Source organism: Pavona decussata, unplaced genomic scaffold (assembly GCF_977016875.1).
Source record: "Pavona decussata unplaced genomic scaffold, jaPavDecu1.1 SCAFFOLD_56, whole genome shotgun sequence".
Classification (NCBI taxonomy): domain Eukaryota; kingdom Metazoa; phylum Cnidaria; class Anthozoa; order Scleractinia; family Agariciidae; genus Pavona; species Pavona decussata.
Genome location: NW_028145478.1, coordinates 1,553,051 through 1,577,166, shown reverse-complemented (window position 1 = coordinate 1,577,166; position 24,116 = coordinate 1,553,051). Strand labels below are relative to the sequence as shown.

The window sequence follows — 24,116 nt, the reverse complement described above, 5'->3', positions numbered from 1 at the left end:
GTTCCGTGCATCAAGAACTGGTCCCTCCATCCATGGTTACCCCAATTGACGCCCACAAACTTCAGCATGAGTTACGCCTTCATCCTAATCAAGCGTTGGTGGGCTGGGTCATTTCTGGCCTTAGCTTTGGTTTTCGTCTTGGTTTCATCCCAGAGTCCGTTTCCTTAAAATCTGCAATTCAAAACATGCCTACGGCATTTCTTCAGCCTTCGGTAATTGACCAGTATCTCCTCACTGAACTCGAGAAGGGTCGTGTTGCTGGTCTGAATAATTCCGAAGAAATACCAGCCCAGAAAGTGGAGGCTTATTTTGAACCTGTCTAGTCCCCAAGGTCACAGTGTTAATGACGGAATTCCCAAAGACCCGTTTTCAGTTCAGTACATGAACGTGGACAATATCATTGATGGCATCATGACCCAAGGTCAGGGAACTCTTTTGGCTAAATTTGACGTAGAAAGCGCTTATCCTATCATTCCTGTCCATTCTCATGACCGTTACCTGTTAGGCATGAAATGGCGGGTGGGACTACTTTATCGACTTGGCCCTACCCTTCGATTTACGCTCGGCTCCATTCATATTCTCTTCCTTTGCTGACCTGCTTGAGTGGATTCTCAAACACAATTATGAAGTTCAATTGCTGTTACACTACCTGGATGACTTCTATACCTTAGGACGTTCTGATTCTCCTGTTTGTCAACAAAACCTGGATATCTGTGTTCGTCAGTTTTCAGCTTGGGGTATCCCCTCTCACCCTGATAAGCTCGAGGGCCCTTCCACGTGTCTGACCGTCCTAGGCATCAAATTGGACTCAATGGACCTTCGGGCTCGCCTCCCTCAGGAGAAGTTTGATCGTATCGCTGCCCTTTTAGACACCTGTTCTTGTAAACAGCACTGCACAAGGAAGGAACTGGAAACTCTAATTGGCCATCTCCGACACGCTTGTAAAGTGGTTCCTCCTGGTCGGACTTTTTTGCGTCAAATGATTAATTTGCTGTCCGCCTTTCAACGGGATGACCACCCAATCAGGCTGAACCGTGACTTTCGTTCTGACCTTACCTGGTAGAGACAATTTTTCAATTCCTGGGATGGCTTCAGTTTTCTACTGGCCCCGCAGTGGGCGCCTCTACCTGACTTTCACATCTCTTCCGATGCTGCTGGTGCACGGGGTTATGGGGCCATTTTTAATGACCAGTGGCTTGTTGGCAAATGGTCTTCTGCTCAACAACCTTTGTCTATCGCCTACAAGGAATGATTTCCCGTGGTAGTGGCCGCTCATAAGTGGGGCCATCTCTGGGTCTCAAAATTTGTTGAGTTTCATGGCTGTAGTCAGTCATGACTGTAGTCATGACTGTAGTCAGTCATGGCTGTAGTCAGTGTTTTGCGCTCGGGCACCTCCAGGGATCATAACATGATGGTTCTTCTTGGTCACCTGTCGCTCATTGCAGCTTGTCAGTCCTTTGTTTTTACTGCCTGTCATACAGCCGGGACGGACAATTCCATTGCTGCCTTGTTATCCCGTTTTGATTTTCAGCGCTTTCGTCATCTCGCACCTCAAGCTGTCCCTGGAGCAACTCCAGTACCCCCATCACTGCTGAACCAGCTTCCGGTGGTTTGACGGAAAAATGCCGTTTTTACTTGGCAAATGGTTTGGCCTCGTCCACTCGACAGGTTTATGCCTCTGCCCAGCGTCAATTTTCGGAATTTTGCAGCCAGGATGTATCTTTTAGTTAGAGTTGGCCACACTGCCAGCCAGCGAACAATTGTTGATGCGCTTCTGTACCCATTTAGTGGATCGCTTTCATCATTCATCCATCAAAGTCTATTTATCAGCAGTTCGCTCCCTACACATTGACTATGGCTTCCCTGACCCACTCCCTACTTCTCTTCAACTGCAGCGTCTCCTTCGTGGGATTAAACGTCACCAGGGTTCCAACCTGACCCAGTGCCAGCCGGTGACTGCAGATCTCATGTTGGTCCTACACAGGTCTCTGGATCTTTTAAATCCTGACGTCATGTTATGGGCCGCCTGCTGTGTTGGCTTCTTTGGCTTCCTCGGAGGGGGTGAATTTACAGCCAATAGTCCTTTTGATCCTTCTCGGCATTTGACTCTTGATGACATACGGGTTGACGCCCCTTTGAACCCTCAAAGTGTCCGCATGGTTATCAAGTGCTCCGAGAAAGACCCTTTCCGAAAGGGCTGCTTCATCTTTCTTAGTCGTGGTTCCGCCCCTCTATGCCCTGTGATTTCCTTGGTAAATTACCTTCACCTTCGTGGACCAGGCCCTGGACCTCTATTTCTTTATCAGGATGGCTCTCATCTTTCTAGATCCAAGCTCTTTGCATTCTTAAAATCTACACTACAGTCAGCCGGTGTCCCTGGCAATTTCTCTGGTCATAGCTTTAGAATTGGAGCCGCTACTACTGCTGCCAGCCGTAGAATTCCCTACCATCTTATTAAAACTATGGGTCGCTGGTCAAGCGAAGCTTATTTGCTGTATGGGCGGACTCCAGTGGACACAATATTCTCTCAGTGGCCGGTCGACTATCTTAGCAGGTATGGTGTTTATACCCCTTTATGTATCTTGGTTGGGTGCCTTCGGATTTGGGCGTTCTTGTTGGGGCTCAAGCTTTCCTCTAACCATGAACCCCTTGTTCTCCGGGCCTTTCACGTTTGGCCCTGAGGTCCTCTGGCTTGGCGTGGGGGCTCATTGCTGGGTTGCAAGGATTTCCCAGTCATGGGAGCGGTCTCCATCTAGGAGCTGGCTGCCAATAGTGGAAGCTGCTAGGTATCACAGGCACCCAACCTCAACTTAGCAACGCAGTTGTTAAATGCAGTTAAATGCAATTAAATGGAGTTAAGAACAAGGAGGGCCTGTTCCATCCCGTTGGCCAGCACGTTTGCGAGATGCGCATCTACCAAGACCCGTCATGCTCTGGGACCAGTATGCATCTTAGCGTGGTCTAGTGCATTTAGTACTTTTTAGCGTGCTTTATTCAGCGTGGGCGTTTCACTAACATTGTGACTCAGTTTATAAGTGGTTTCTTCCCTCCCCCTTCCCTTCCCCTTTTTCACTGATGTTCTCAGTGTGACGGGTGCCTGCTTTCTTCCCTGCCGCATGTGGGCTCATGGCTGGGTTGCCAGGATTTCGCAGCCATGGGAGCGGTCTCCATCTAGGAGCAGGCTGCCAAAAGTGGAAGCTCCTATGTATCACAGGCACCCAACCTCCACTTAGCAACGCAGTTGTTAATTCACAGAAAATATAAATTAATGGCCAGGATGGATATAGGATCTAACTTGAAAAAGTTAGCCCCTGTTATTTCTTTAATGAAATTAAGACATTGCAGCTCACTGTCCATCTAAAAGTTCAATCAACAGTGCTCTCTTTGTGGTCTAGAGGCAGTTCATAAATAAGGAAACACAGAGGCAAATTTTAAACATTTGTTACTTCAAATTATATGTGACATTAGACCTTGAAGAAAAAAAAATCACTTTACCAGGGAATCCTCCATCAGTGGGAAGAAGGGCTGCATTTTTCACTGCACTCTTCAGTTGATCCACGGCATCCTGAGGAAAAACTGTCCTGGGATCACTAGCTATGGCCATCAGTTCTGCTGGGTCATAGCTGTTTCCCATACCAACTGGGATAATCTTCACACCTCCGCTGATAAGTTCATCTACAGAAGCAGGGAGAGGAACAGATTCATTGTCCTTTGTTGCAATGCTACCAACAAAGACCACAAGTACCTAAAGAAAAGAAGGATACAAGCAAGTCAGCACTTGGTAAATGTTATGACATGGAAAAGTCCCACACCATCAGATAAAACGTGGATTCAGTTGTTGTTTTTAGTTTTGAGTTTTTGCAAGTTTGGCAAGTGCCGTAGAATTGCGAAAGTAACAGCCCCGTTACTTTCACATTTTGCAGGACCAAGGAGCTGCTACTTTCAGGTGGCCGTTTCTTTTGGGTGGGTAACCATTACTTTCGGATGGTTAAAAACGTTTATTTATTAAAGGGTCACTCTGTTTCTGCATGTTATTAACTCCCCCATGAGCAAAGCAAAGAGTAACAAAAAAGGCCCCAAATGATTGTATTGTTTAGTGAAAATAATGTTTATATTGTACCGTAACTAACTGCTGTATCATTTGACTAAGCCGAAACATGCAATGTTTTTCTGAATGATAGTTTCCAGTAGGATTCAGTTAAGTTTGAAATACAATCACAAATGATTCTGCATGTTGTTTAGTCCTACACTCATGCTTTTCCATCCGCATTACCCTTGAGGCCATAGAGTTTCTGTTTCAGTGACTTATTTAAGTCTGGAAGGCTGTTCTACGTCATCTAATAAAATGCTGATACAAATTTAATGTTATTACAACTGATGGCACAAGCCTATCGGTGATTTTCGAGTAAGAAAGAGGAGACATTTTTCGTGTTCCGAGTTACTTATGTTACATTAAATACTTTAATCACATTTTAAGTCGAATGAAACAGATACAATTTATTTGGAGGATGGTCTTATGGAATCCAAAAGTACCACTTGAAACGTTACATCAAAGACAATCCAGTTTTTTATTGTTGTTGAGTTATCACATTTTCGAGGGACTATTACTTTCGGGTGGCCGTTACATTCGGCGGAGCTGTTACTTTCGGAGCTCAATAGAAAGATAAAAAATTAATGTTACTTTCGGAATTCTACGGTAGCTGTTTTTCTCACTTGCGTGATCACAGTCCACAAGCTAATGCTGAATCGGAATTAACGTTAAATTTCTACACCTTGACAGCAACTTTCTCATATGGGTGCTCTTCATCCCTAATTTATCGATTTCAGTTCACCTTTCTCATTCTTTTGGGCCATCTTGGTCTAACAATAGATAGCTGTAACAACTTTAACTGAAAACTTTGCTAGGCTCGTGCAATATGTCCTCATATTAATTTATTTGAAAAAGCGTTTTAATGGCTCTTAACCATACTCGCAACTATCCAAACCTTTCGTGTGACTCCTTGACTGTTGCTGTTGTTGTATTTTTTTAACACTTAAAAGTACCCTCATAAACATCTACATGTAAGTACTGCAACATTGACAGCAAGTTTACATTAACAACAATGGGTGGTATTCCAGCAGTCAGATGGGAAAAGGTTGTGCCAATATTAACTGAAATATACCTAGAGCTTATGATCTTTCTCTGTCATGACCTTTTTGGTCTCATGCCGGCCTTTCTTTTTCTTTCACTTTTCACTCAGTTACGTGTAATGTTTTGTCCTGCATGGGGTTCATGGTTCGGATGCAGGGACTGGCAAGATCAAGTGAAAGTAGTGCTCTTTCTAGGGGCTAGCTGGCTGCTAGTAATTTGTACCTGGACACCGCTTGAGAAAACAAACTCCATAGCGGAAATTCATACTCGGTGTCTGTTTGCTTACTGCGCCTTTCAATAACATGCAGACTCTGAAAGTCAAGATTTACCAACCATCACGTTTTCCACTGCCATCAATCAGCTCAGCAATACGTTGCTTAAACTCATCAAAGTTGATTTGTTTTTTGTTCAGTTTTTGACAGTAAAGATAATATTTTGCAAATAACAAGCAATAATTAAATTTTTTAAGCGACATATCTGAAGACGACAACTGATCATTACCAAATTTACCAAATAGAAATTCTTCGGTGCAGGGTGAAAGGGAGGTGGCATGTTCCCTGTTGAACCATTCCATAACGTTACTGATAAAGGACTTGGAAAAGTGGCAGTCGATGAAAGTGTGACCCATCGAGTCACCTTCATTACAGTATAGACAGTCTTTGTTATTTTCAATACCAAAGTAATACAATTCCTTCTTTGTAACAATAATTCTATGTAAAAATTTATAATAGAATTCTCTAAGTTTAGGTTCCTTACAGATTAGCTTCAATTTACTAAAATAGCAAGGCCAACTCAAATTCATCGACTGAATTTCGTGTCCCCATTTCCTTGAACCAGTAGCCTTAGTTACAAATTTTTTTGTAATAAGCCAATAGAAATCTTTGCTTTTCACCTCGAGTAAGTTTATTGAAACAGTTGGCGACAGAGAGAATATAAAGTTGTCCTTTTCGAATTTGCGTTTGTTAAGCGAGGTCTGACTTGCCTTTTCTCGCAGATGTTTCGGAATTGCTGCAAGGACTTGAAAATATCGAAGCAACGTATTGCCTTCAAACTTCGCATTGAAGGCCTTTCATAATTCAACCTCTTTAGTATTCATTATTTACTTAGTCTACTTAGTCTATATTTAACATGCCTGTTACAACTTGTGTTTGTGTGTACGTTTTTTGTGCATGTGTCCAGTGTTGTGTATCTGTGTGTATTTCCGAAATGTAAAACTACAAATTGTAATCTTGTTATTTCCAATAAAGATTTGCATTAAAAAAAAAAAAAAAAAAAAATCAATCAGCTCAGCAGACCTCTTAGAAACTAAAATGTCCGGCTCAGAGCGTTGAAAAGGCCACATTCAAACACTGTGATTGGCGCACTTTGATCAAATTTGTTAGTTCCTGTATTTTTGTGGTCGGCCAGTTGTCTCCATAATTATGATTGCTAGCAGTAAAAATATGCATCATTAGTTGGGTTTTAAAGGTCACGGTTCGCATGTTATTGAGAGCCCAGTAATAATACACTAACATCATAACAAAGAATTATTTGGCAAACACAGTTTGGGAATTTGGGAATTACAGGGCAAACTAACCTGTGGAGCACCAGTGCTTCCTTCTGTGAGGTTAAACAAATCTGAAGCTACAGTTTGTAAACCATAACTGAGCCTAGCTGCACCTTGGTCATGTGGCGTCTTGTCAAGGAGTTCTTTAACTGCCTGTGCAGTATTGTAAGGACCATACAGAGGATCAGTAAAGTTAAACAGCACTCTTGGGTTATCACTGTAGACTGCAGCACCAACACGTGCGAGGCTATCACTGACATTAAAGGTGTCAACAACCTGTTTTGCTATGTCAATTTGTGCAAGAAAATCTGGGTGACTAATCTGTTCAGAGCCATCAAAAAGGAAGCCAAGTTTCACTGGCACACTGGTGATATTATCTGAGAAAACAAAAAAAACAAAATAGTATATATAAAGAAGTGTAAGTGTACAGTAAATAAGTGTTTCGGTGGCAGTCACATGAAAATGCATTGAGAAGTGGCCTGGTGACTGCTTACTATTAGTGACAAGTTGAAATTAACGCAAAAAAGGGTATATAGAGTTTCAGAGCATTGCCTCTTCCAAAAGGACTCTGATTTGTCATAATTAAAGAGGAAGCCAAAGTCATCACCTCATGCATGGCTGCTTTTTGTTTTGGTTCTCTATATCCACATAAAAGTGTAATTTTAAATTGTTACCTTTTGTGAGGGAAACAAAACCCAGAAAACCGGGATAACAATTCTCACAACAAGTTCTCATCCCAATTAATCTGGGATTCAAAGCTCCCTCAAAGAAACTAGCTGACAGAGCAGAGGGTGCTTCAAAAACAATAAACGAAGTGAACAAAGTAGAATTCACAAAACCAAGTTTCTACCTGGCTTGGCACAGTTTGGATCCCCATTCCGCCTGGTATTAGGTATTTCCTTGCCATTTGCATCAACACACCAACAGACCGGCCCACTGCTTTGGCATTGTGTCTTCTCATAGCTTCCATCTGATTTGCACTGAGGAACATAGGCACCTAATGGAGCACTGCCCGTAGGACCAAGAACCTGCTGTCTATGTTGCTGGCATGGAGTGTACCACACTATAAAGATTGTTGCAAATTAAAATACTATTAGATCTTGTCTTGTATTCAAACCTAGCGCCTGTCCACAAAATCCCAAAATGCAAACATAACAATGAATGTCAGAGAATAGTTCTTTCTTGAAACCAGTAAACAATGTTTAAGTTGGTGGAGTGATGGGGTACTACAACTGACACATGTCAATACTAGCTAGTCTATAACAGGGTTACTCACCCCCTCCCCAATAGGGGGAGGGTAGCAGTACCGAGTTATCTTCTGGCTGGGGATAAAATGTTCACCCCAAGGAAAGCAAAAACTAGGATGGAAGTATCAACAAAAGTGACCTGATGTACTACGTAACATTCACAATAATTTTCTTCAGTACTGTTTCTGAAAAATTGGGTACTTTGTTCTGTGGGACTGTGAATAATACGAACAACAATACCAAAATTCAAGAAACTTTTCAAGACACAAGTAACTGTGCACCTTCTGTATTTCCACATTCTCTGCACCTTGCAGTAATAATAGGAAACAGGTTAACAACAAAATCATTATTTTTTACTAACAGGGAACATTATAGGAAAGAAAACAGTGACTCACTTGGTGTAACACAGTTTGGCATTTTCTTGCTTTGTGTTTCAGTGAACTCGAGTCCATTATTGCTCACACACCAGCAGTTACCAGTGTGAGCATTGCACTGAACATCTTGGTAGCTTCCATCTGAATTACAATAAGGAACATGGTACCAAAGCGCCAACTTTCCTCCAAATGACCTCTTAACATGATCCTCGCATGGCGAGACTGGTGCTGGATAACAACAAAACAAAGTGAAACTTGCTCACTTGAGGGAATGCAACAACAATACTTTATTTATACACCGTAACTATCTGTATTTGCAAGAGAGAATAAGACTCTTTCAACTGGTTTACATAATATTTACAACGTGTGAGTTTCAACGGAGAAGGCTGTTCATTGATACCTAGTTTTAAGAGGCCTGGGAAATTGGCTGTTCTAAGTTGTTCCAGAGAATATAAATACAAGAAAAGCCATGCTTTACCCAATTTTTGGGTTGCATCCCGGACATCATGAGATCAACAATGCACTAAATAAGTCCAATCTCATTTCCATAATTGTCTTGTAAAGTACTGCGAGGCATAATGCAATATGTGCACTATAAAAACAACTTCAACATAACAATTTACATTATGGGGGGATCCAATTATTAATCACATCTTGAATGCTTCATTTGGAAGTTGCATTTTTTGCACTGTTTTGACTATTCTAAAACAAATTACCAAAGAACACATGATTCTATTACCAGTTGAAAGGCACTTGAGAAGTCTGAGAGTTCTTGTTCCAAGAATCTCATAACCATTTTGGTCCACACACCAACATTCATTTGATGACTTGTCACATTGTACATCACTGAAAGAACCATTGGGTTTACACATGATCTGGGGAGTTAGAGACGAGGACAGCTGTGCCTGAGCTTGTCTCCTCTGACAGTCAGATTGGGGCTTTCCTGCAAAACATTACAAACTTCTACTGTTAGACAGTGAATGCTTGTCAGCCACATTGACAAAATATAATACAAATGTCCCATGTTTCCCAGGCTTCAACAAATGTATCTGATGAAACAGTATGAAACAGTATCTCATTCCCCCTCTCACCCCCCCCCCCCCCCCACAAAAAAAAGCTTTAAGAGCGTTTAGGCTATGACGAGGCACCTTGGAGAGAGCATAGTACCTAGACCGATATGATGCTGTCAAAGAGTGTGAATTATGTCGATTTCTGAACACGTTACATGTTGAATATGCCATTAAGGAATTCGAAAAACAGCCCAAATTAATTCAAAATGCAATCACATAAAAGAAGCAAAGGTGATAAAGAACTTAATTTAAAAAAAACGCATTAAATGTCGCAGGACATGACCAGCATAAAGATAGCAAACTGACCAGGGTCGTCATCACAGTTTGGTAGTCCATCCCGCAAGGCATTGACACTGGTGCCTCTTATCTGGTTTCCATTTTCATCCACACAATAACAAGTACTGAGGTAGCACTGCAGCTTGCTGTAACTCCCATCTGGCATACATAATGGCACAGCACGGCCTTTGACAGGATTTCGCCAACTTTCCTGGTACTGTTGCTGGCAAGACGTCACAGGGTCTTCTGCAAATTGTGATAAAAAATGTTAAATAAGTCAATTGGAATTAATCATGTGGACAAAAATCAGTGGGTGGTCCATATTGTCCGGCAATCAGCAGCACTAGTATTAATTGTTGCAGCATCCTTTTCCCAGACGAAAAGTCTACATTTAACCCTTTCCTGCCGGTTGACTGGGTCCTGGTTGTTTCTCTGCTGTGAAATTTTTTTTTTTAATGTTGTTGCATGTCTAGCACAGTGGTCTCTTTGGACAATGACATTCACTCTTACACTTTTTCTGCTTCTTCTCTTAAATGGTAAAGAATTAGTAAAAATTGAGACAAAAAAGTTATAATTATACGTGATTCAGAGAGAATCTCCAAATGCACCTGAATCCACTGAAAACATCAAACATAAATGCAATGAGAAAGAGGTGATTTGATTAACGCTTACTTTGATCAGGGCATTTCACTAGGTCCTTAGACCTTGTTTGCAGTAGTTCTTTGCCATCTTTGTCAACACACCAACATTCAGCGCTTGATGCATCACACTGTACATCTTCGTAAGCTCCATCTCGTTTGCATCTTGGAACAAATTGACTACCATCAATCAGACTGTTTTGGACTTGCCTCTCACAATCTGTCAGAGTTTCATCTGCAAAAGAAGTAACACAATGCCATTGGGGCTGATTTCTGCCGATATATAAGCAAACTGAATTATGATAAAGATTAAAATTTACCATTTTAACAAAAAAACCATGCTCACCCGGATCTTTGCAATTAGGCCTTCCCTGACCAATGTTAGCTTCAGTGCCGGGAATGCGTATGCCATTCCTGTTAACACAGTAGCAAACAGAGCCATGGCATTGTTCTGCTTCAAAGTTTCCATTTGCCTTACAACGTGGTATGAAAGCTCCTGGGAGTGGATTGGCTGCATAATCAACTCGTTGACTCTCACAGGTGGTAAGTGCTAAAAAAAAAATGCAAAGACTAAAATAAGCAGAGAAAAATAAATAACTATAGCAGGCCAGAGGAACCACCTTATCCAGTTATTAAAAAAAGGCTTAATATGTATTATAAGCAGCTGGCAATGATGGCATAGTTAGAGTTTATCATTTGTTAATGTCGGCTATGCTTCGTTTCTAGTTTGATACATTTCCTCGATCTGTCATCAATCTGTCTGTCTCTGTATATGAGATACAACCTGAACATGTTGCGTAGATCAAGAATGTGCCTGACCTAAACCTGCAACAGATATACTTCTGCTCAAAAATCTAAATTCTGTAATTCCCCCCCCCCCCCCCCCCACCACCAAATCAATGTTGACATGTAAGGAGTATTCTATATGGTCCTACCATTGAAGGAGTAGGGAAGGTGTTCTCTTAGCATTAAATACGTATATCAACAACAGCAATTAATCCAGCATGTTCCAAGACTTTTGGCCATGACTGCCTCATAGCATAAGTATAGCAATTACAGAAAATCAAGTTTTTGCCAAGACTTTTGTCCATGATTGTCTGAAAGACCTATAAGGGAAAAGCATATTATTCGCAGTTTAAGGAGAGAGTAAGGTGAGCCTGGCAAATAAATATAACAAGTGATACAAATGTTTGGTTTTATCAACAGAGTTTATAAGGTTAAATTTAGCCAATGTAAAGAGATTCAAGCGCTGACGTTTCAACTGTTAGCCTTTCGCCAGACTGAATCTTTTGTGTGAACTACTGTGTGCTTTTTAAAGTTCCAAAAATTTACCTGGATCAGGGCCACACATAACATCACCATCTGAAATAATCTTCCTGGTACCATATATTTCAACCCCATCTTTGTTAACACAGAAACAGTACGTCTTGTGACACTGCTTTGGAGCATAACTGCCATCTGGATTACAGCGAGGCAAGTCCCTTCCTTTTAACAACCAGTTTCTTGACTTCTCTGAATATTCCTTCTGGCAAGGTGTAGAGTCTCTCCCTAATTATGCAAAGATACATTACCGTTACATTACTACTTACATGTCAATTGTATGCAACTCACCATGACCTGCATTTGAAACACCACAAAATGAAAGTAAACAACCTCAACTATCATGTGAAATTTTTACGGCATTTTTTGAAAATAAAAGTCAAATGTGACACAATAATTTCACCACCAAAAAGCTATCCCAAGATCAAACATCACCTTCAGTAAAGAAAACTTGCTGTCCAAATTAACAATATATCCAAAATGTATGCTGCATTATTTGGTGACTTCTACTTGTAATTACATACTTCCAACAAACTGGATGCAGTGTACTGTATGTCAATAGCATTTATGGTCTCTCCATATCACCATATAGACACTTTTGTAAGTACCAGTCCTAGCAATAAGCAGTCTATATGCCAGACATCAACATTTCCGCCTCCCTAAAGTTCAATGGTTAGAACACCTGACTAGTGTGCAGAAGGGTGTGGTTTTGACACTGGTTTCAGGCATGTCGAATTTTTTCTTTGCAGTTATTTAACTCTGACAATCCAAGCTCAGTTTAATTTCTCAGTAACTCACCTATTGCAGGACACTTTATAGGCCCAGTTGTTCGAGTTCCGGTAATTTCATAACCATTCTGGTCAACACACCAGCATTCCTTTGAGTTGGCATCACACTGGAGCTCTTCATAAGCTCCATCTGACTTGCACTTTGATCCAGGCCGTTGTGGTACAACAAATTGATCATCATCATTGTTGAACCTTTGACACAATGTCACTTTAGATTCTAATAACAAAACAAAATGAAGATTTCTGAAGATCAAAACATTTTCACTAATAAGTGAAAAAATCAAATATTTTCCTTTCTAGGAACACATAATCTGGATTAAATCTTGACATAAGTTTAAGTGTGACAATTCAAATCAGAAAACGTTTTTGTGGTGTTGTTTCTTATGCCCGTTTGTACTGTGCTAACAGGAATTTGGTTCCAATAATTATTCTCAACAGTTCTAAATATCTTACAAGGAAAATGGAAACTTCAAGTCCCCAACGAGAATCAAGCCCATGACCCTCCAGATTACAAGTTGGAATGTTGTACCACTAAGCTATGGGGAACCCATGTGACCTCAGTCACCACACAGGGCTCTCAAGGTTCAGTAGTAGAACATTTCAAATGGTAATCTGGAAGGTTATGCATTTCATTCCCATTGGGGGACTCAGGATTTCTTTTTCCAGAGTTTTAATATATATTTAATATGCCAATTTCACAAAGTTACAGTCAAACATGCATTAAGCGGTCACCCTTGGGGAATGGCTGATTGGCCATTTAATAAAGGATGAAAGAAAGATCCAGTAAGAAGCAAATTATGAAATGAGGTTTCAATACACACCTTTTGTTGCTGCATGGATGATTTTTGGCTGGGCCTCCTCAACATCACTGTAAGGGTTCGTCCTAAACACATATCTTTCTCCACTTGCAGCTCTCAATGCCTCTGGAGTATCAGCTGAGGGATCTGTTGTTAAAACAAACACTGACACACCTTTGTCCTTCAGCTGCATCAGAGGGTAACTCCACTTGCTGTCAGGCCATTGTCCACTGATAAATAGAATAACGATCTGGAAAAAACACAACAACGTGGTCATGAAATCAGGCAGACAACAGAGGGAAGAAATCGTAAATCATTCCTATCTGCAGAGAAAATTTAACTTTGTAATAAACACAAGCCTTTTGAAAACAGAGCATGTGACATCAATCAAAAGTGACCACTGGTGTACAAAGGTGGACAAAGAAATGGGAATACATTATTTCCTAAAATCCACATGAAACACATCTCCGCACGCAGACTTAAAACAAGACTCCAAGCTGTGCTCAAGATTTTCAGATACCAAAACAGCAAAACAGCTGTTATTACATGTAATTCTTGTCAGCCTAGACTGCTCCTCTGAACGTTTGTTTATTGAAACAATTATAACAACAACCAAATAACAAGGAATTCCGAAGCAGCAGCAATTACAACTAATCACTTTATGCCACTTGTGTTTACATGTGTGCACACTGGCATGTCACAAAACAACTCAAAACTAGTAATCTGTTAACCCTTTAACCCCTAAAGCAAAACGTCATTTTCTCCGGATCCAGGACTACAAACTCAATGTCCATGCATGATATACTATTTTAACGCTACTCATGAGTGTATTTCATAACTGATACAATTGTGAATGAGAAAAGTTATGGCTTTGAGATAGAAAGTTTTAAAACGGAACAATTTAAAAGCTCAAAAATGTCCCAATGCTTGTGTATATTACATTAGGTATACCCCTAAACTATAGCTTATTTTGCAGTTCTCAACATGTTCAATAATGTGAGAGATGTCTTAAGACCCACAACCTCTGGGGGAAAAAGTTGAAAAGGTAAGGGGGTGGTCAACCATATCACATATGGGAGGGGGTTAAGTTTTCATCCTTTTAATGAGAAGATCTTCAGAAGACCATCTTAGTGTCAAAAATTCATAGAAATCTGTCAAATATTGACAGAGTTATGGCATTATGGGCCAATTGGCACTCTTAGGGATTGAAGGGTTAACATACCTGTCTTGCAGCCTGGCGTGATCCATTTCTTGGTGCAAAGAGGTCATCATTAGCCAACTGGAATGCTCGATCCACCCTTCTTTCAGATCCTCCTGATGGGGCTACACTGTTTATGAGCTTTTTCACTTCACTTGGATTGTATGGTCGAGTATCTCCAGAGGGGAAGGGCACGGCCACTGAAGCTGATGAACTGTAAGGGATAAAGCCAATATGGGTGCCACTCTGAGATACATCCAAATTATCAACAATGGAGGAGATAGCATTCAATGTCTTTTGCCAGTTTGCAGCATCTGATGAATCCACTAAGAAACCAATGTCTAATGATGGGATACGACCTGAGGAGAAAGGAAATATTTATTAAAGTTTTCATTATTTTACCTGTAGCCCCAACCCAATGGCACCAATTAACAAAGTGAAGACACAGTGGCATGTTGACTTTCAATCACGCCCTTTTCCTCAGTTTCCTGGTATTTTATTGCATTACATGAAACTTTGTTTCACAAAGTCTCTCTTCATCCAGGCATACAAAGTGGGAACAGGAAACCACTGATTGATAACCCAGAGAAGTGGAGTACTCACACTCGTGTTACAGACACTAATTTTACAGCAACAATTGCAAGGCAATAACTTTCACGAATGTTCATGAGCCATTGCCTTCAAAAAGTGCCCAAGAGAACAAATATTACTAAGACTAGTAATAATCAAAGATTAGGGAGGGCATTCGACGAAATGGCTCTTTGCCAAGTTAGTGATGATGTCATCCGCCCCTGTAAAATCTGCAATGGATGCCAGACACACGTCCCAATCCCAAGTTGATTGATTGGCTGTCCCATACAATCTCAACTCCAATCTATATTAGAAGTGCGTTCTTCCTATGTCAAATGCAATCAATGAGTGGTCCCCAGGCATGAACATGCTTATAAACTTATGGGTGCTGGAATGGTTTACCTTGGCGTATCATATCTGTCAGTTGAGAGGATATGATGGGTAAACTGGCAGTCTGTGCTTTAAACACATACTCCGGTCTTGAGGCTACAGCTTCTAACTCAGAAAGTACAACATTTGGCCCAATACCAACTGAGTAGACATCCACTCCGGCATTGTGGAGTTCAGCTGCAGCATCAGCTAATGGAGTGGATAGAGGCTGATGCATGTCTTGTGGGCCAGTTGTGACTAACACAGCAACCTGAAGACAAACAAATCTCTTAGTTGTTTCTGGAGTACTCTAAAGATAATATACATGAAAGGCACTGCAGAACATACATCATGGTGCTACCTTAACATGACTGACAACAAGCTAAAGCATCAACGAAAAATAGAGTGCATTGAATCTACTAGCTACTGTCCCTTTAAAATGCTATGATAGATTTCATTGGTTGACTCATTCATGCAAACAGTCTCATTAAACCATTTGCAAAACTCGTTGACCACAAGAAACACAAACGAAATATCAGGGGTCAGGACTAACTTTAAAACTAACCCAGTGGCTGATTTTGACTAGTTAAAACAAAATTTTAACCATAACATAAAAAACTTCAACTTTACCATGTAGCACAAAAAGGGGCTGAACGTAGGTCCTGTTTCAGTTTCTCTTCGTTTTTTCTGTCCAGTATACTCCAGTGTTAGTGAAAGCACCAAACCTTCTAGCCACAACAGAATGTTTAATCTGTGCCTAGTTTGCTACTGTTAGTGTCGAGCCTTGAATATCAACAAGGAATTGTTCTCCTTTTCTCATTAAGTCTGTGCAGAAATTATCACTTAATGCCTTTGCGCAAAAAGTAAGTGATCCAAGGACACAAAGAGCTATGTATCAGTCATTTCCAGCAGTGCACACTCCTTTAGAATGATGCATTAGATATTAGAGAGATTTAGAATAGCGTTTATGGCAAATGGCAAAAGCCAGATTTGTATTATGTTAAAATGGGTGCATAGATGAGAACAGTACAAAAAAATTCTCGCGTTTGATGGTAGGGTAAAAACTACTCAATTTTGCAGAGAAATTGAAAACAGCAAGCTGCAGATGTAGAGTAAACATGGTCACATAGTCATTTCTACCATTTGCCATCTGCTGTAATCATAACTCTAATTCTGCTTAATATCTGAACTCCCGAACAAAGTCTTTTTGTTCTTTTAATGGTTGTTAGTGGTTGTATATTTTATTTACCTTCTTGGCATTTGCTCTTGAACCTTCCTTGCTTGAAAAGATACCTGAAGCAGCACTCTGTAGTGCCAGGTCAATACGTCTTGCACCTTGCATCTGTTTAATGGGTTCAATGAACTTGTTTACAACATCAGCTGTGAGGTATTCATCCTTTATTGTGTTGAAATATAGGGAAATCAATGGCCTGGAGGTGAATCGTACTAGCCCAATTCTTGTACCATCAGGTGCAGCAGAGACACCAAGGCCATTTACAATTCTCTTCAAGAAATCAAGAACAGCTACCCAGTCATCAGCTCCAAGAGCCAAGGTTTGGTCAAAAATTATTCCAACATCTAAGGGTCTGAAGCCACCTATGAACGAGTCAGTGATAGTTAGCGCAATATATATAGTGTCAGTCCCTGAGGATACAATTGGGTTTTCACTTAGCCATTCAAGTTATATGCTGGTTTATAATTTAAACAGAAATACGAGCTTTTCAGGTTTTGTAATTATGATAATTCATATTGTTACCCCAAAGGCAAGGGATGCCATGAGGTTCATCACAGAATTTTAACTTTTCTTCTTGATCTGTCCATTAAGCGTTGTCTGTAGCACATTTAGTGCAGAGGATAAGGTTGAAGTTTTTGTCTGTGTCTCAATGATTTGGAGTTTGAGCCTCTCATGACATTAAAGAAGTGAACATACTCTAAATTCGTGTTGTGGCCGTACGCTTGCATCCCGAACAATTCAAGTTACTCCACATAGTGCCTGTACTGTTTTGCATACAAGACGTTTTGATTTTATTGCACAAACAACTGAGCTCATTTTATTTTAAACATTTACTAATTCAAGGACATTTAATTTCAGATCTTACAAATTTTGGCAAAGTTAAGTTTGGGAGCAACAAAGAGTTCCATTTAAATTAATTGGCCTTGTAATCTTCATCACAATCGCAGATACCCAAGAAGATTAATAGGAAGAATAGACTGCTTACCTGGTTGTGAGGCAGTGCAGTCAGGTCTTCCATTGGATAAGAGGACATTAGTTCCGGACATCTTTGCCCCATTTGAATCTACACAGAAGCACTCATCATCTGTACACTGCGTGTCCTCAAAAGTGCCGTCAGCTCTGCAACGTGGTGTTTTAGACTCTAAAGGATCTCTTCCTTGATATTGCCTTTCACATGAGGTGGCTGGCTTCCCTGGAAATTTGCAATTGACCAAATTAATGCTGGGTTTACATGAATCCTGGTTTGATGAGGTTGGGTTTCGTAGAGACATTTCTAGGGTTTAAATCAACCCAATTTCCCCTCTTGTTGTGCCCATACTTTGAAATGTGCCTTGTTATCCAATAAAATGGGACAGTGCATAGTCTGCCAAAAAATTGACCCCTAAAATCCACGTTGCATTTCAACTAGACATCAAATGTACATCACATAAGTAGGTACCCCACCCCACAACTCATTTAGTGTCAGTGGTTGTAATGGTTCATCATGTGAATGAATTCTTTAGCTTTAATGATAAATTCAAATTACAAATAACAATAACAAACAACAAAACAGAATGGTATTCATCTGATTTGTCTCAGTGCAGGATTCCACCCACAGACTTTACAGGTACAGTAGTACCACAAGAAAGTACTAATTTAGTACTTTCTAGTGGTTCTACTGTACCTGTAAAGTCTGTGGGTGAAATCCTGCACTGAGACAAATCAGATGAATACTATTCTTAGCTTTTTTGTTGTTTATTTGTTTGTTTTTCCTGTGGTAATGATTACACAGTGTGCTTTTGAAGTGGTTCTAGTCTTTTGGTACAACCATTCCATGTATTGAGTAGCACCTCCTTAAGGTGGTGGTTATGCGGTTTTAACTTTAAAGCCTTTGGATGAACCTTGACCTTTTTTAACAGCACCTACCAGCTTGTGGACACCTGAGATACTTCGTGGTTCTAGACCCAGCTAATTCTGAGCCAGATGCATCCACACACCAGCACTGTTTAGTCAGCGACTTGCACTGAACTTCTTCAAACTTTCCATCAGGTTTACACTCTGGACCAGGCATCATTGAGCCTTGAGAGTGGAGCTGCTGAGCCTGACAAGCTGTGGACTGTATACCTGTGATGGCAATATATTGTCTCTCATATCAAGCACTTTTGTCTGGTATACACAGTTTAGTCATCATGAAATGTTTTGGAAGTGGACTGCAAACATGTTTTCTTGATTTAAGTAAACTTGAATTTCTATATGGGGCCCTCTATCACTTGACCAAGCAGATGTTACACTAATTATTGACTAAGCAGGGTTACACTAATTATTTGGATGTTCAGTTCAGAGTTGCTGATGTATGTCCCATCTAATGTTGTAATTCTTGTTACTTGGCACTTTAAGAAACCATCACAACAACCATAACAAAAACATTGCTTGAAAATATAAGTTAACATTACTTGTACTAGTTTGTGACTATTCCAATTCGTTCAACTGGTACAATGTGGCTGAACTACCCGGTAAAAGAACAGGTGGGAACTGCATTCAATTTGAGACAGGAAATGATAAAATTACCACCATGTGCTCACGTTCTCAACAAAACTTTGAATTTGGCAATTTCACGTTGTTTTTTGGCCGAGGACAGTGAAGAAATGCACCAACATTTTTAATGTGCATGCAGGGCCTTTCTTTTTCTCATTTAATCCAATTGTTTTGCGACGTTCTTGTTACCGTTGCCATAGTGCCTTCTTAAACTTCTTCTTATCTGGTGTTAACAAACAGTTACTTACTGGTAACTTAGAAAACTACATAGTTTCAAGAGTCCAGAAATCTAGTGTTCACTAGGGTTCCACCAATTCTCATACAGTATTTAAGTTTTGATGGCCATCAGTTGTAAGTAGTATGTGAGACAGCAACAGATCTCCCAATGCAAAATGGCACTGCACGGAATGCTCACAAATCTTGTCATTTGCCTGTGCAAGGCTCATGGCTGTTTTGAAGGATTTGTCAGCAATGCAGTAGCCCATCTGGAGGCTGGCTGACCTCAGTGGAGGCCCCTGGGTATTCCAGGTATCAGTCTTCAGGTTATGCGAGACCTGTGCATGGTTAACTGCAATATTATTCGTTTTTAACTTGAGCGTTTCTCTTTGGGACGACAATAATATGAAGCATCTAATATAGTTTTAATGCAAAGACAACACAAATTACAATGGTTCCCTTGTCCAAATACATTGATTTATCATAATCACTTCACAATTTTGCAGTTTACCATAAACACCATGGAAAATAAGCTTGAGTTCTTAGAGCAAAGCCAAATGTGTAGAAATCAGTGTTCACAGGTTTGCACAACAATTCCCACATTCATACCTGTGTCGTCGCATACTGGTGTTCCATATCTGACATTAAGACGGGTGTTTGGTTTTTCATCTCCATTGCTGTCAACACAGAAACAGTATGACATATCACACTGCTGTGGTTTAAAACTACCATCAGGTTTACACTGCGGTATCATGGCATGAGGTGTATAATGGCTGATGGCATGTTGATACTGCCTTTGGCATTCTGATAACTTCTGGCCTGGTTTAGCTGATGAGAGAGAAACAATTTGTCTCTACTAAAATCTCAGTGATGCATCACAAAAAAAAACCCCACATACGGACACCAATACAGTCAACAATGTTCAAGTCCATATTATTATGTACAGCAGGATCCCACCAGTCGCCTAGAAGTGTCCCATTTCAACAGCTGATAACGCGAACTGCATAAACAAGTACATACATACATGATCTTTATTTGTTTACGCTAGCCTCTACAACACATATACTGATTTTCAAGTGGGGCAGAATGATAAGTATGAGATAGAAATAAAATATATCTACACGTATGCATAACTCAGAATCAGGAACAGATAGAGAAAACACTTTTCTTGAACTCCAATAGAGATTTTGCTCTTTTAGTCAATTCAGGAAGGTTGTTCCATAACATAGCACGATGTACTAAAAGCTTTGTTTAAGACTCTTAGATCGCAGCTATGGAGGTGCTAGATCAGTTTCAGAATTTCATCAATGGTGACCTTTACTACAGTCACTTATTCTTATGAAGAAATTACTCAAATCTGGGGCAAATTGTTTATTTTGAATTTTATACATTAAGACTAATTTCAATTGTTTGCATCTGGCATCAAGGGTTTTCCAACCTAAATTGGCAAAAACATCAGTTGATCGAATGTGGTAGTTTGCACCAGTTATCGCCCTGGTGGCTTGAGATTGTACAATGTATGCATATTCTATGTCCACGTTTTGAATACCTGTTCTGATGTCATAGTCAAGGTCAGGTGTAATGGAAGACAGATCATTCCCTGTATATGTGTTCTCAGTAATTTCATTAAGTTGATCCTCATCCACAGATGAACCAATTCCAACAGCATAAATCTCAACCCCCTTTTGACGCAGTTGCCTTGCTGCCAATTTCCAAGAATCTCTGTATTGGGATGGCCATGGACCACTGGTAAAGAGAATTATACCCTGAAAGAGGAAAGGAAACATAATATAAACAGGTTTTGTAATGCAAAGATTACATAATTTGATGATGAAAGCAGCCATCTCCTTACCTGTGTGTAGGTGTTTCTCACAAAAACAATTTGTATACAAATTTTATAGAAACCCAATCTGAAAACTATGTATCACTGTAAAGATAATAAACTGTAGAATCTGAAAATAGTGCTAATTTTAAACACGGTTGCTTTGGTAGCTGAACGCAGACCCTGAAATGCAGAACTGACAGTGGACAGTGTGCCTTAAGTGCACTTAAGTGCATTGGTGTGTGTGAGACTTGTGACAAAACAATCTATCACAGAAAGGGCATAGCGGTCACGTTTTACCAGGTTTGCTACTGTGCATGCATGCTATTGTCAACAAAGGGCAAAACCTAAAAGGATCAAAGTAGTGTACCGTATTCCACCCCCCTCAATTCCTGTCCAATCTGTGAAGTTCCTAAACGTTTTTGATGTGTAAATAAGTTAAGTTGATGATTGATCAAACCAGGAGCCTTTGTCACTGTCTGCAAGAGGTTTATTTTTCTCTTCTTTTGCTGTCCTGGCTTAGCTCTGGTTTGTGTCCAAGGCCTTTTTTTTCCTTCTAGAACGTTTCATGACAGCAAAATGCCTCCTATCTCAATGAGAATCTTTTGGAGATTAAGGCACTTCAGTGGTAATTAAAATATATTTTTCCTCAATAACTGACATGGATTTCAAGATTTAATTTTTCTGTTTTTGGGATGTTTTAAATTAACAAATGAATTTAATTTAGCTGGTAAAAGTACTTTTTCATAAACGTAACACCACAAACCTTTGGAATAGCCTTAACAAACTTGGTAATGGAAAAGTGGGCTAAAAGCCTAGACATTATGCAGAAGGAAACCAGACAAGGTAATAAAATAAAATGTGCCTACTGTTTGGCAATCTGTAGCATGCAATGTGAACAAAGTTTCATGTTACCTTTCTAGCCCCTGTCCTTGATCCAAGCTTTTCTGTAAACAGCTCATCTCTGGCAAGTTCTAGTGCTAGATCAACCCTTCTTCCAGAGCCACCCAGTTGTGACGCCTTGGCTATTAATACATCCCAGGGTTCTGGAGCATTGAAGGGGAAAGCTACCTGTGCTTGGTCACCGTAGGTAATAAGCCCCACTCTGTAACTGGCATCAGACACCTTGAAGTATCTTAAGGCACTCTCTAGTATGTACCTCCTCCAGGCACTCCAATCCACTGAATGAGATGAGTCTACCACATATGCCCAATCAACATAAGCAGGCTGTGGTAAGGGACCTGACAAAAATGCAATTGTGAAAATAATAGTCACTGGTTTGAGCTAAGGAGTCACCATAATTTATGTAGTGTGATCTGGGTCGGATTAGTCCCACAAAGGAAATCAGCACAAAAACTGAGATTTACTGACAACATATGACTGGGTCCCAGCCGTGCAGTCTTGTAAAATCTGGACACTTTTGAGGTTCTTTTGTCAACACTTCAAACCCAAATTTTCAGAAAGAACTAAGTTTGCCAAGTTCTGTGATTTGTGGAATGCAATAATTGTAGCTACATAGTTTTATAGCCTGTGTTAATGTATGCAACCAAGGTTAAAAATGTAGCCAAAGATCCTTTTACACACACCTCTTGCAATTTCATTTAAAAGCTTGCGTGTTGTTTGATCCGGGTCATCATATGAGCTCATGATGTAGGCATCTCTTTCAGGGTTGCGGACGATGCTTGCCAACTGAGGAAGCTTAACTGATGGCCCAAAGCCAGCTGAATAAATTTGAATACCCCAGTTTCTGGCCTTCTGAACACTCTGCATCCAGTTTAGGCTCTGTTGATCTTGCCATGGTGATGCTGTTAGAACAATCAATACCTAAAAAGAGTACATTGCATCTCAGTATATACGACTTCTCAATGTTTTCTGTAAGTATCTAGCATATTAATCACGACTATCTTTCTCTCTCTTCACCCTGAATGAAGGAATTTAACCACAACCAAATGTTGATGTCCATGAGGGAAGATGGCATCAGAGTCTGCAAGGGACTTTTGGTAAACTGGGAATCTCATTACCTGAGCTGGGTTTGACAGTCAGATTATTGAGCAGGTAATGTTAAACTGTCAAAAGCACAAAAGAGGGAAAAGGGCAACAAACTACAAAGAAGCACTCAAGGCGTTCCAAAAAAAAACATATAGACCTGTATTGTGGTCTGGCCTGTGTACTTTCACTCATGGGTTAGGAGAGTAGAGTAAGATCAAGAGTGACTAACTGCAGCAACTACTCATGCCTTAATATGTTCCTAATCTTATCCTCATACACTCAAAAATAATATTTTATTGATAAAGTTAAAGACCAGTAAGCGACCCATTTATGCCATAGAGATTTACCTCTCTTACTCCAACTCTTCCGCCCTGCTGAGGTGAAAAGAAACTTGGTACCAACTGCATTGCTTGACTAAAACCTGAACGTGATCCTCCCTGCTGTTGGATATCTCCAATCGACTTCAGGATATCATTCTTGGGTCCACTCACTGAATTAAGAGGGATTGCAACCTTTGCTGTCTCACCATAAGTTACTAGTCCAATACCAATGTTTGAGTTGACGTTGTCATAAAAGTATTCAACTACATTTGTTATGTAGTTTAACATCTTGCTCCAGTCTACAGCATCTGAAGAGTCCACTACAAAGCCTATGTCCATTCCTCGGGGATCACCTGCGAGGAAAAGTGATGTCTGTTCATGTCATATATCAAACACGAGTCACAGTGTTTCATCACATATCAAACACCGAGAAGAGAGTTGAAAATATGATGCATAGCGGAGTATTTTTGACGAACTTCGAGGTTTTTTATATTGTGATGAAACACTGTGACGAGTGTTTGATATAACTTCTTAAACAAACTGATTTAGAAGGAGAAATTAAGGATGCAAAAACAAGGAGTTTTTCATCAGATTTCCAAACACGTCACGGTCATGATTTCCTTTGTCTTTGGCTTTTGAATTATTAATGAGTTTGAGAAGCCTTGTTGAAAAACTGACAAGGGAATGGTGAACTTAC

At 40.2% G+C, this 24,116-nt stretch overlaps 2 protein-coding genes across 2 annotated transcripts in view; one reads left to right on the top strand and one right to left on the bottom strand.

The window, feature by feature from the left end:
• LOC146480090 (uncharacterized) overlaps window positions 1–24,116 on the bottom strand; it is a gene marked incomplete at its 3' end in the record, with an annotated part of 176,502 nt that overhangs the window by 105,872 nt on the left and 46,514 nt on the right. Inside the window, exons 26-46 of the mRNA XM_085110092.1 lie at window positions 23,447–23,772; window positions 22,697–22,934; window positions 22,026–22,351; window positions 20,838–21,054; window positions 19,898–20,116; window positions 18,464–18,661; window positions 17,544–17,750; window positions 16,574–16,920; window positions 15,358–15,595; window positions 14,410–14,744; window positions 13,212–13,437; window positions 12,401–12,607; window positions 11,615–11,830; window positions 10,629–10,832; window positions 10,317–10,517; window positions 9,675–9,890; window positions 9,038–9,241; window positions 8,320–8,526; window positions 7,528–7,740; window positions 6,708–7,054; window positions 3,496–3,745 (exon numbers count right to left, since the gene is read on the bottom strand). Coding sequence (XP_084966218.1) covers window positions 3,496–3,745; window positions 6,708–7,054; window positions 7,528–7,740; window positions 8,320–8,526; window positions 9,038–9,241; window positions 9,675–9,890; window positions 10,317–10,517; window positions 10,629–10,832; window positions 11,615–11,830; window positions 12,401–12,607; window positions 13,212–13,437; window positions 14,410–14,744; window positions 15,358–15,595; window positions 16,574–16,920; window positions 17,544–17,750; window positions 18,464–18,661; window positions 19,898–20,116; window positions 20,838–21,054; window positions 22,026–22,351; window positions 22,697–22,934; window positions 23,447–23,772 — 5,142 coding nt within the window. The remainder of the gene's footprint in view (window positions 1–3,495; window positions 3,746–6,707; window positions 7,055–7,527; window positions 7,741–8,319; window positions 8,527–9,037; window positions 9,242–9,674; window positions 9,891–10,316; window positions 10,518–10,628; window positions 10,833–11,614; window positions 11,831–12,400; window positions 12,608–13,211; window positions 13,438–14,409; window positions 14,745–15,357; window positions 15,596–16,573; window positions 16,921–17,543; window positions 17,751–18,463; window positions 18,662–19,897; window positions 20,117–20,837; window positions 21,055–22,025; window positions 22,352–22,696; window positions 22,935–23,446; window positions 23,773–24,116) is intronic.
• LOC146480091 (uncharacterized) lies at window positions 272–3,198 on the top strand. Its single transcript, XM_085110174.1, has 2 exons — window positions 272–1,325; window positions 1,359–3,198. The coding sequence occupies exon 2, from the start codon at window positions 1,767–1,769 to the stop codon at window positions 2,679–2,681; it is 915 nt and encodes a 304-aa protein (XP_084966300.1). The 5' UTR covers window positions 272–1,325; window positions 1,359–1,766; the 3' UTR covers window positions 2,682–3,198.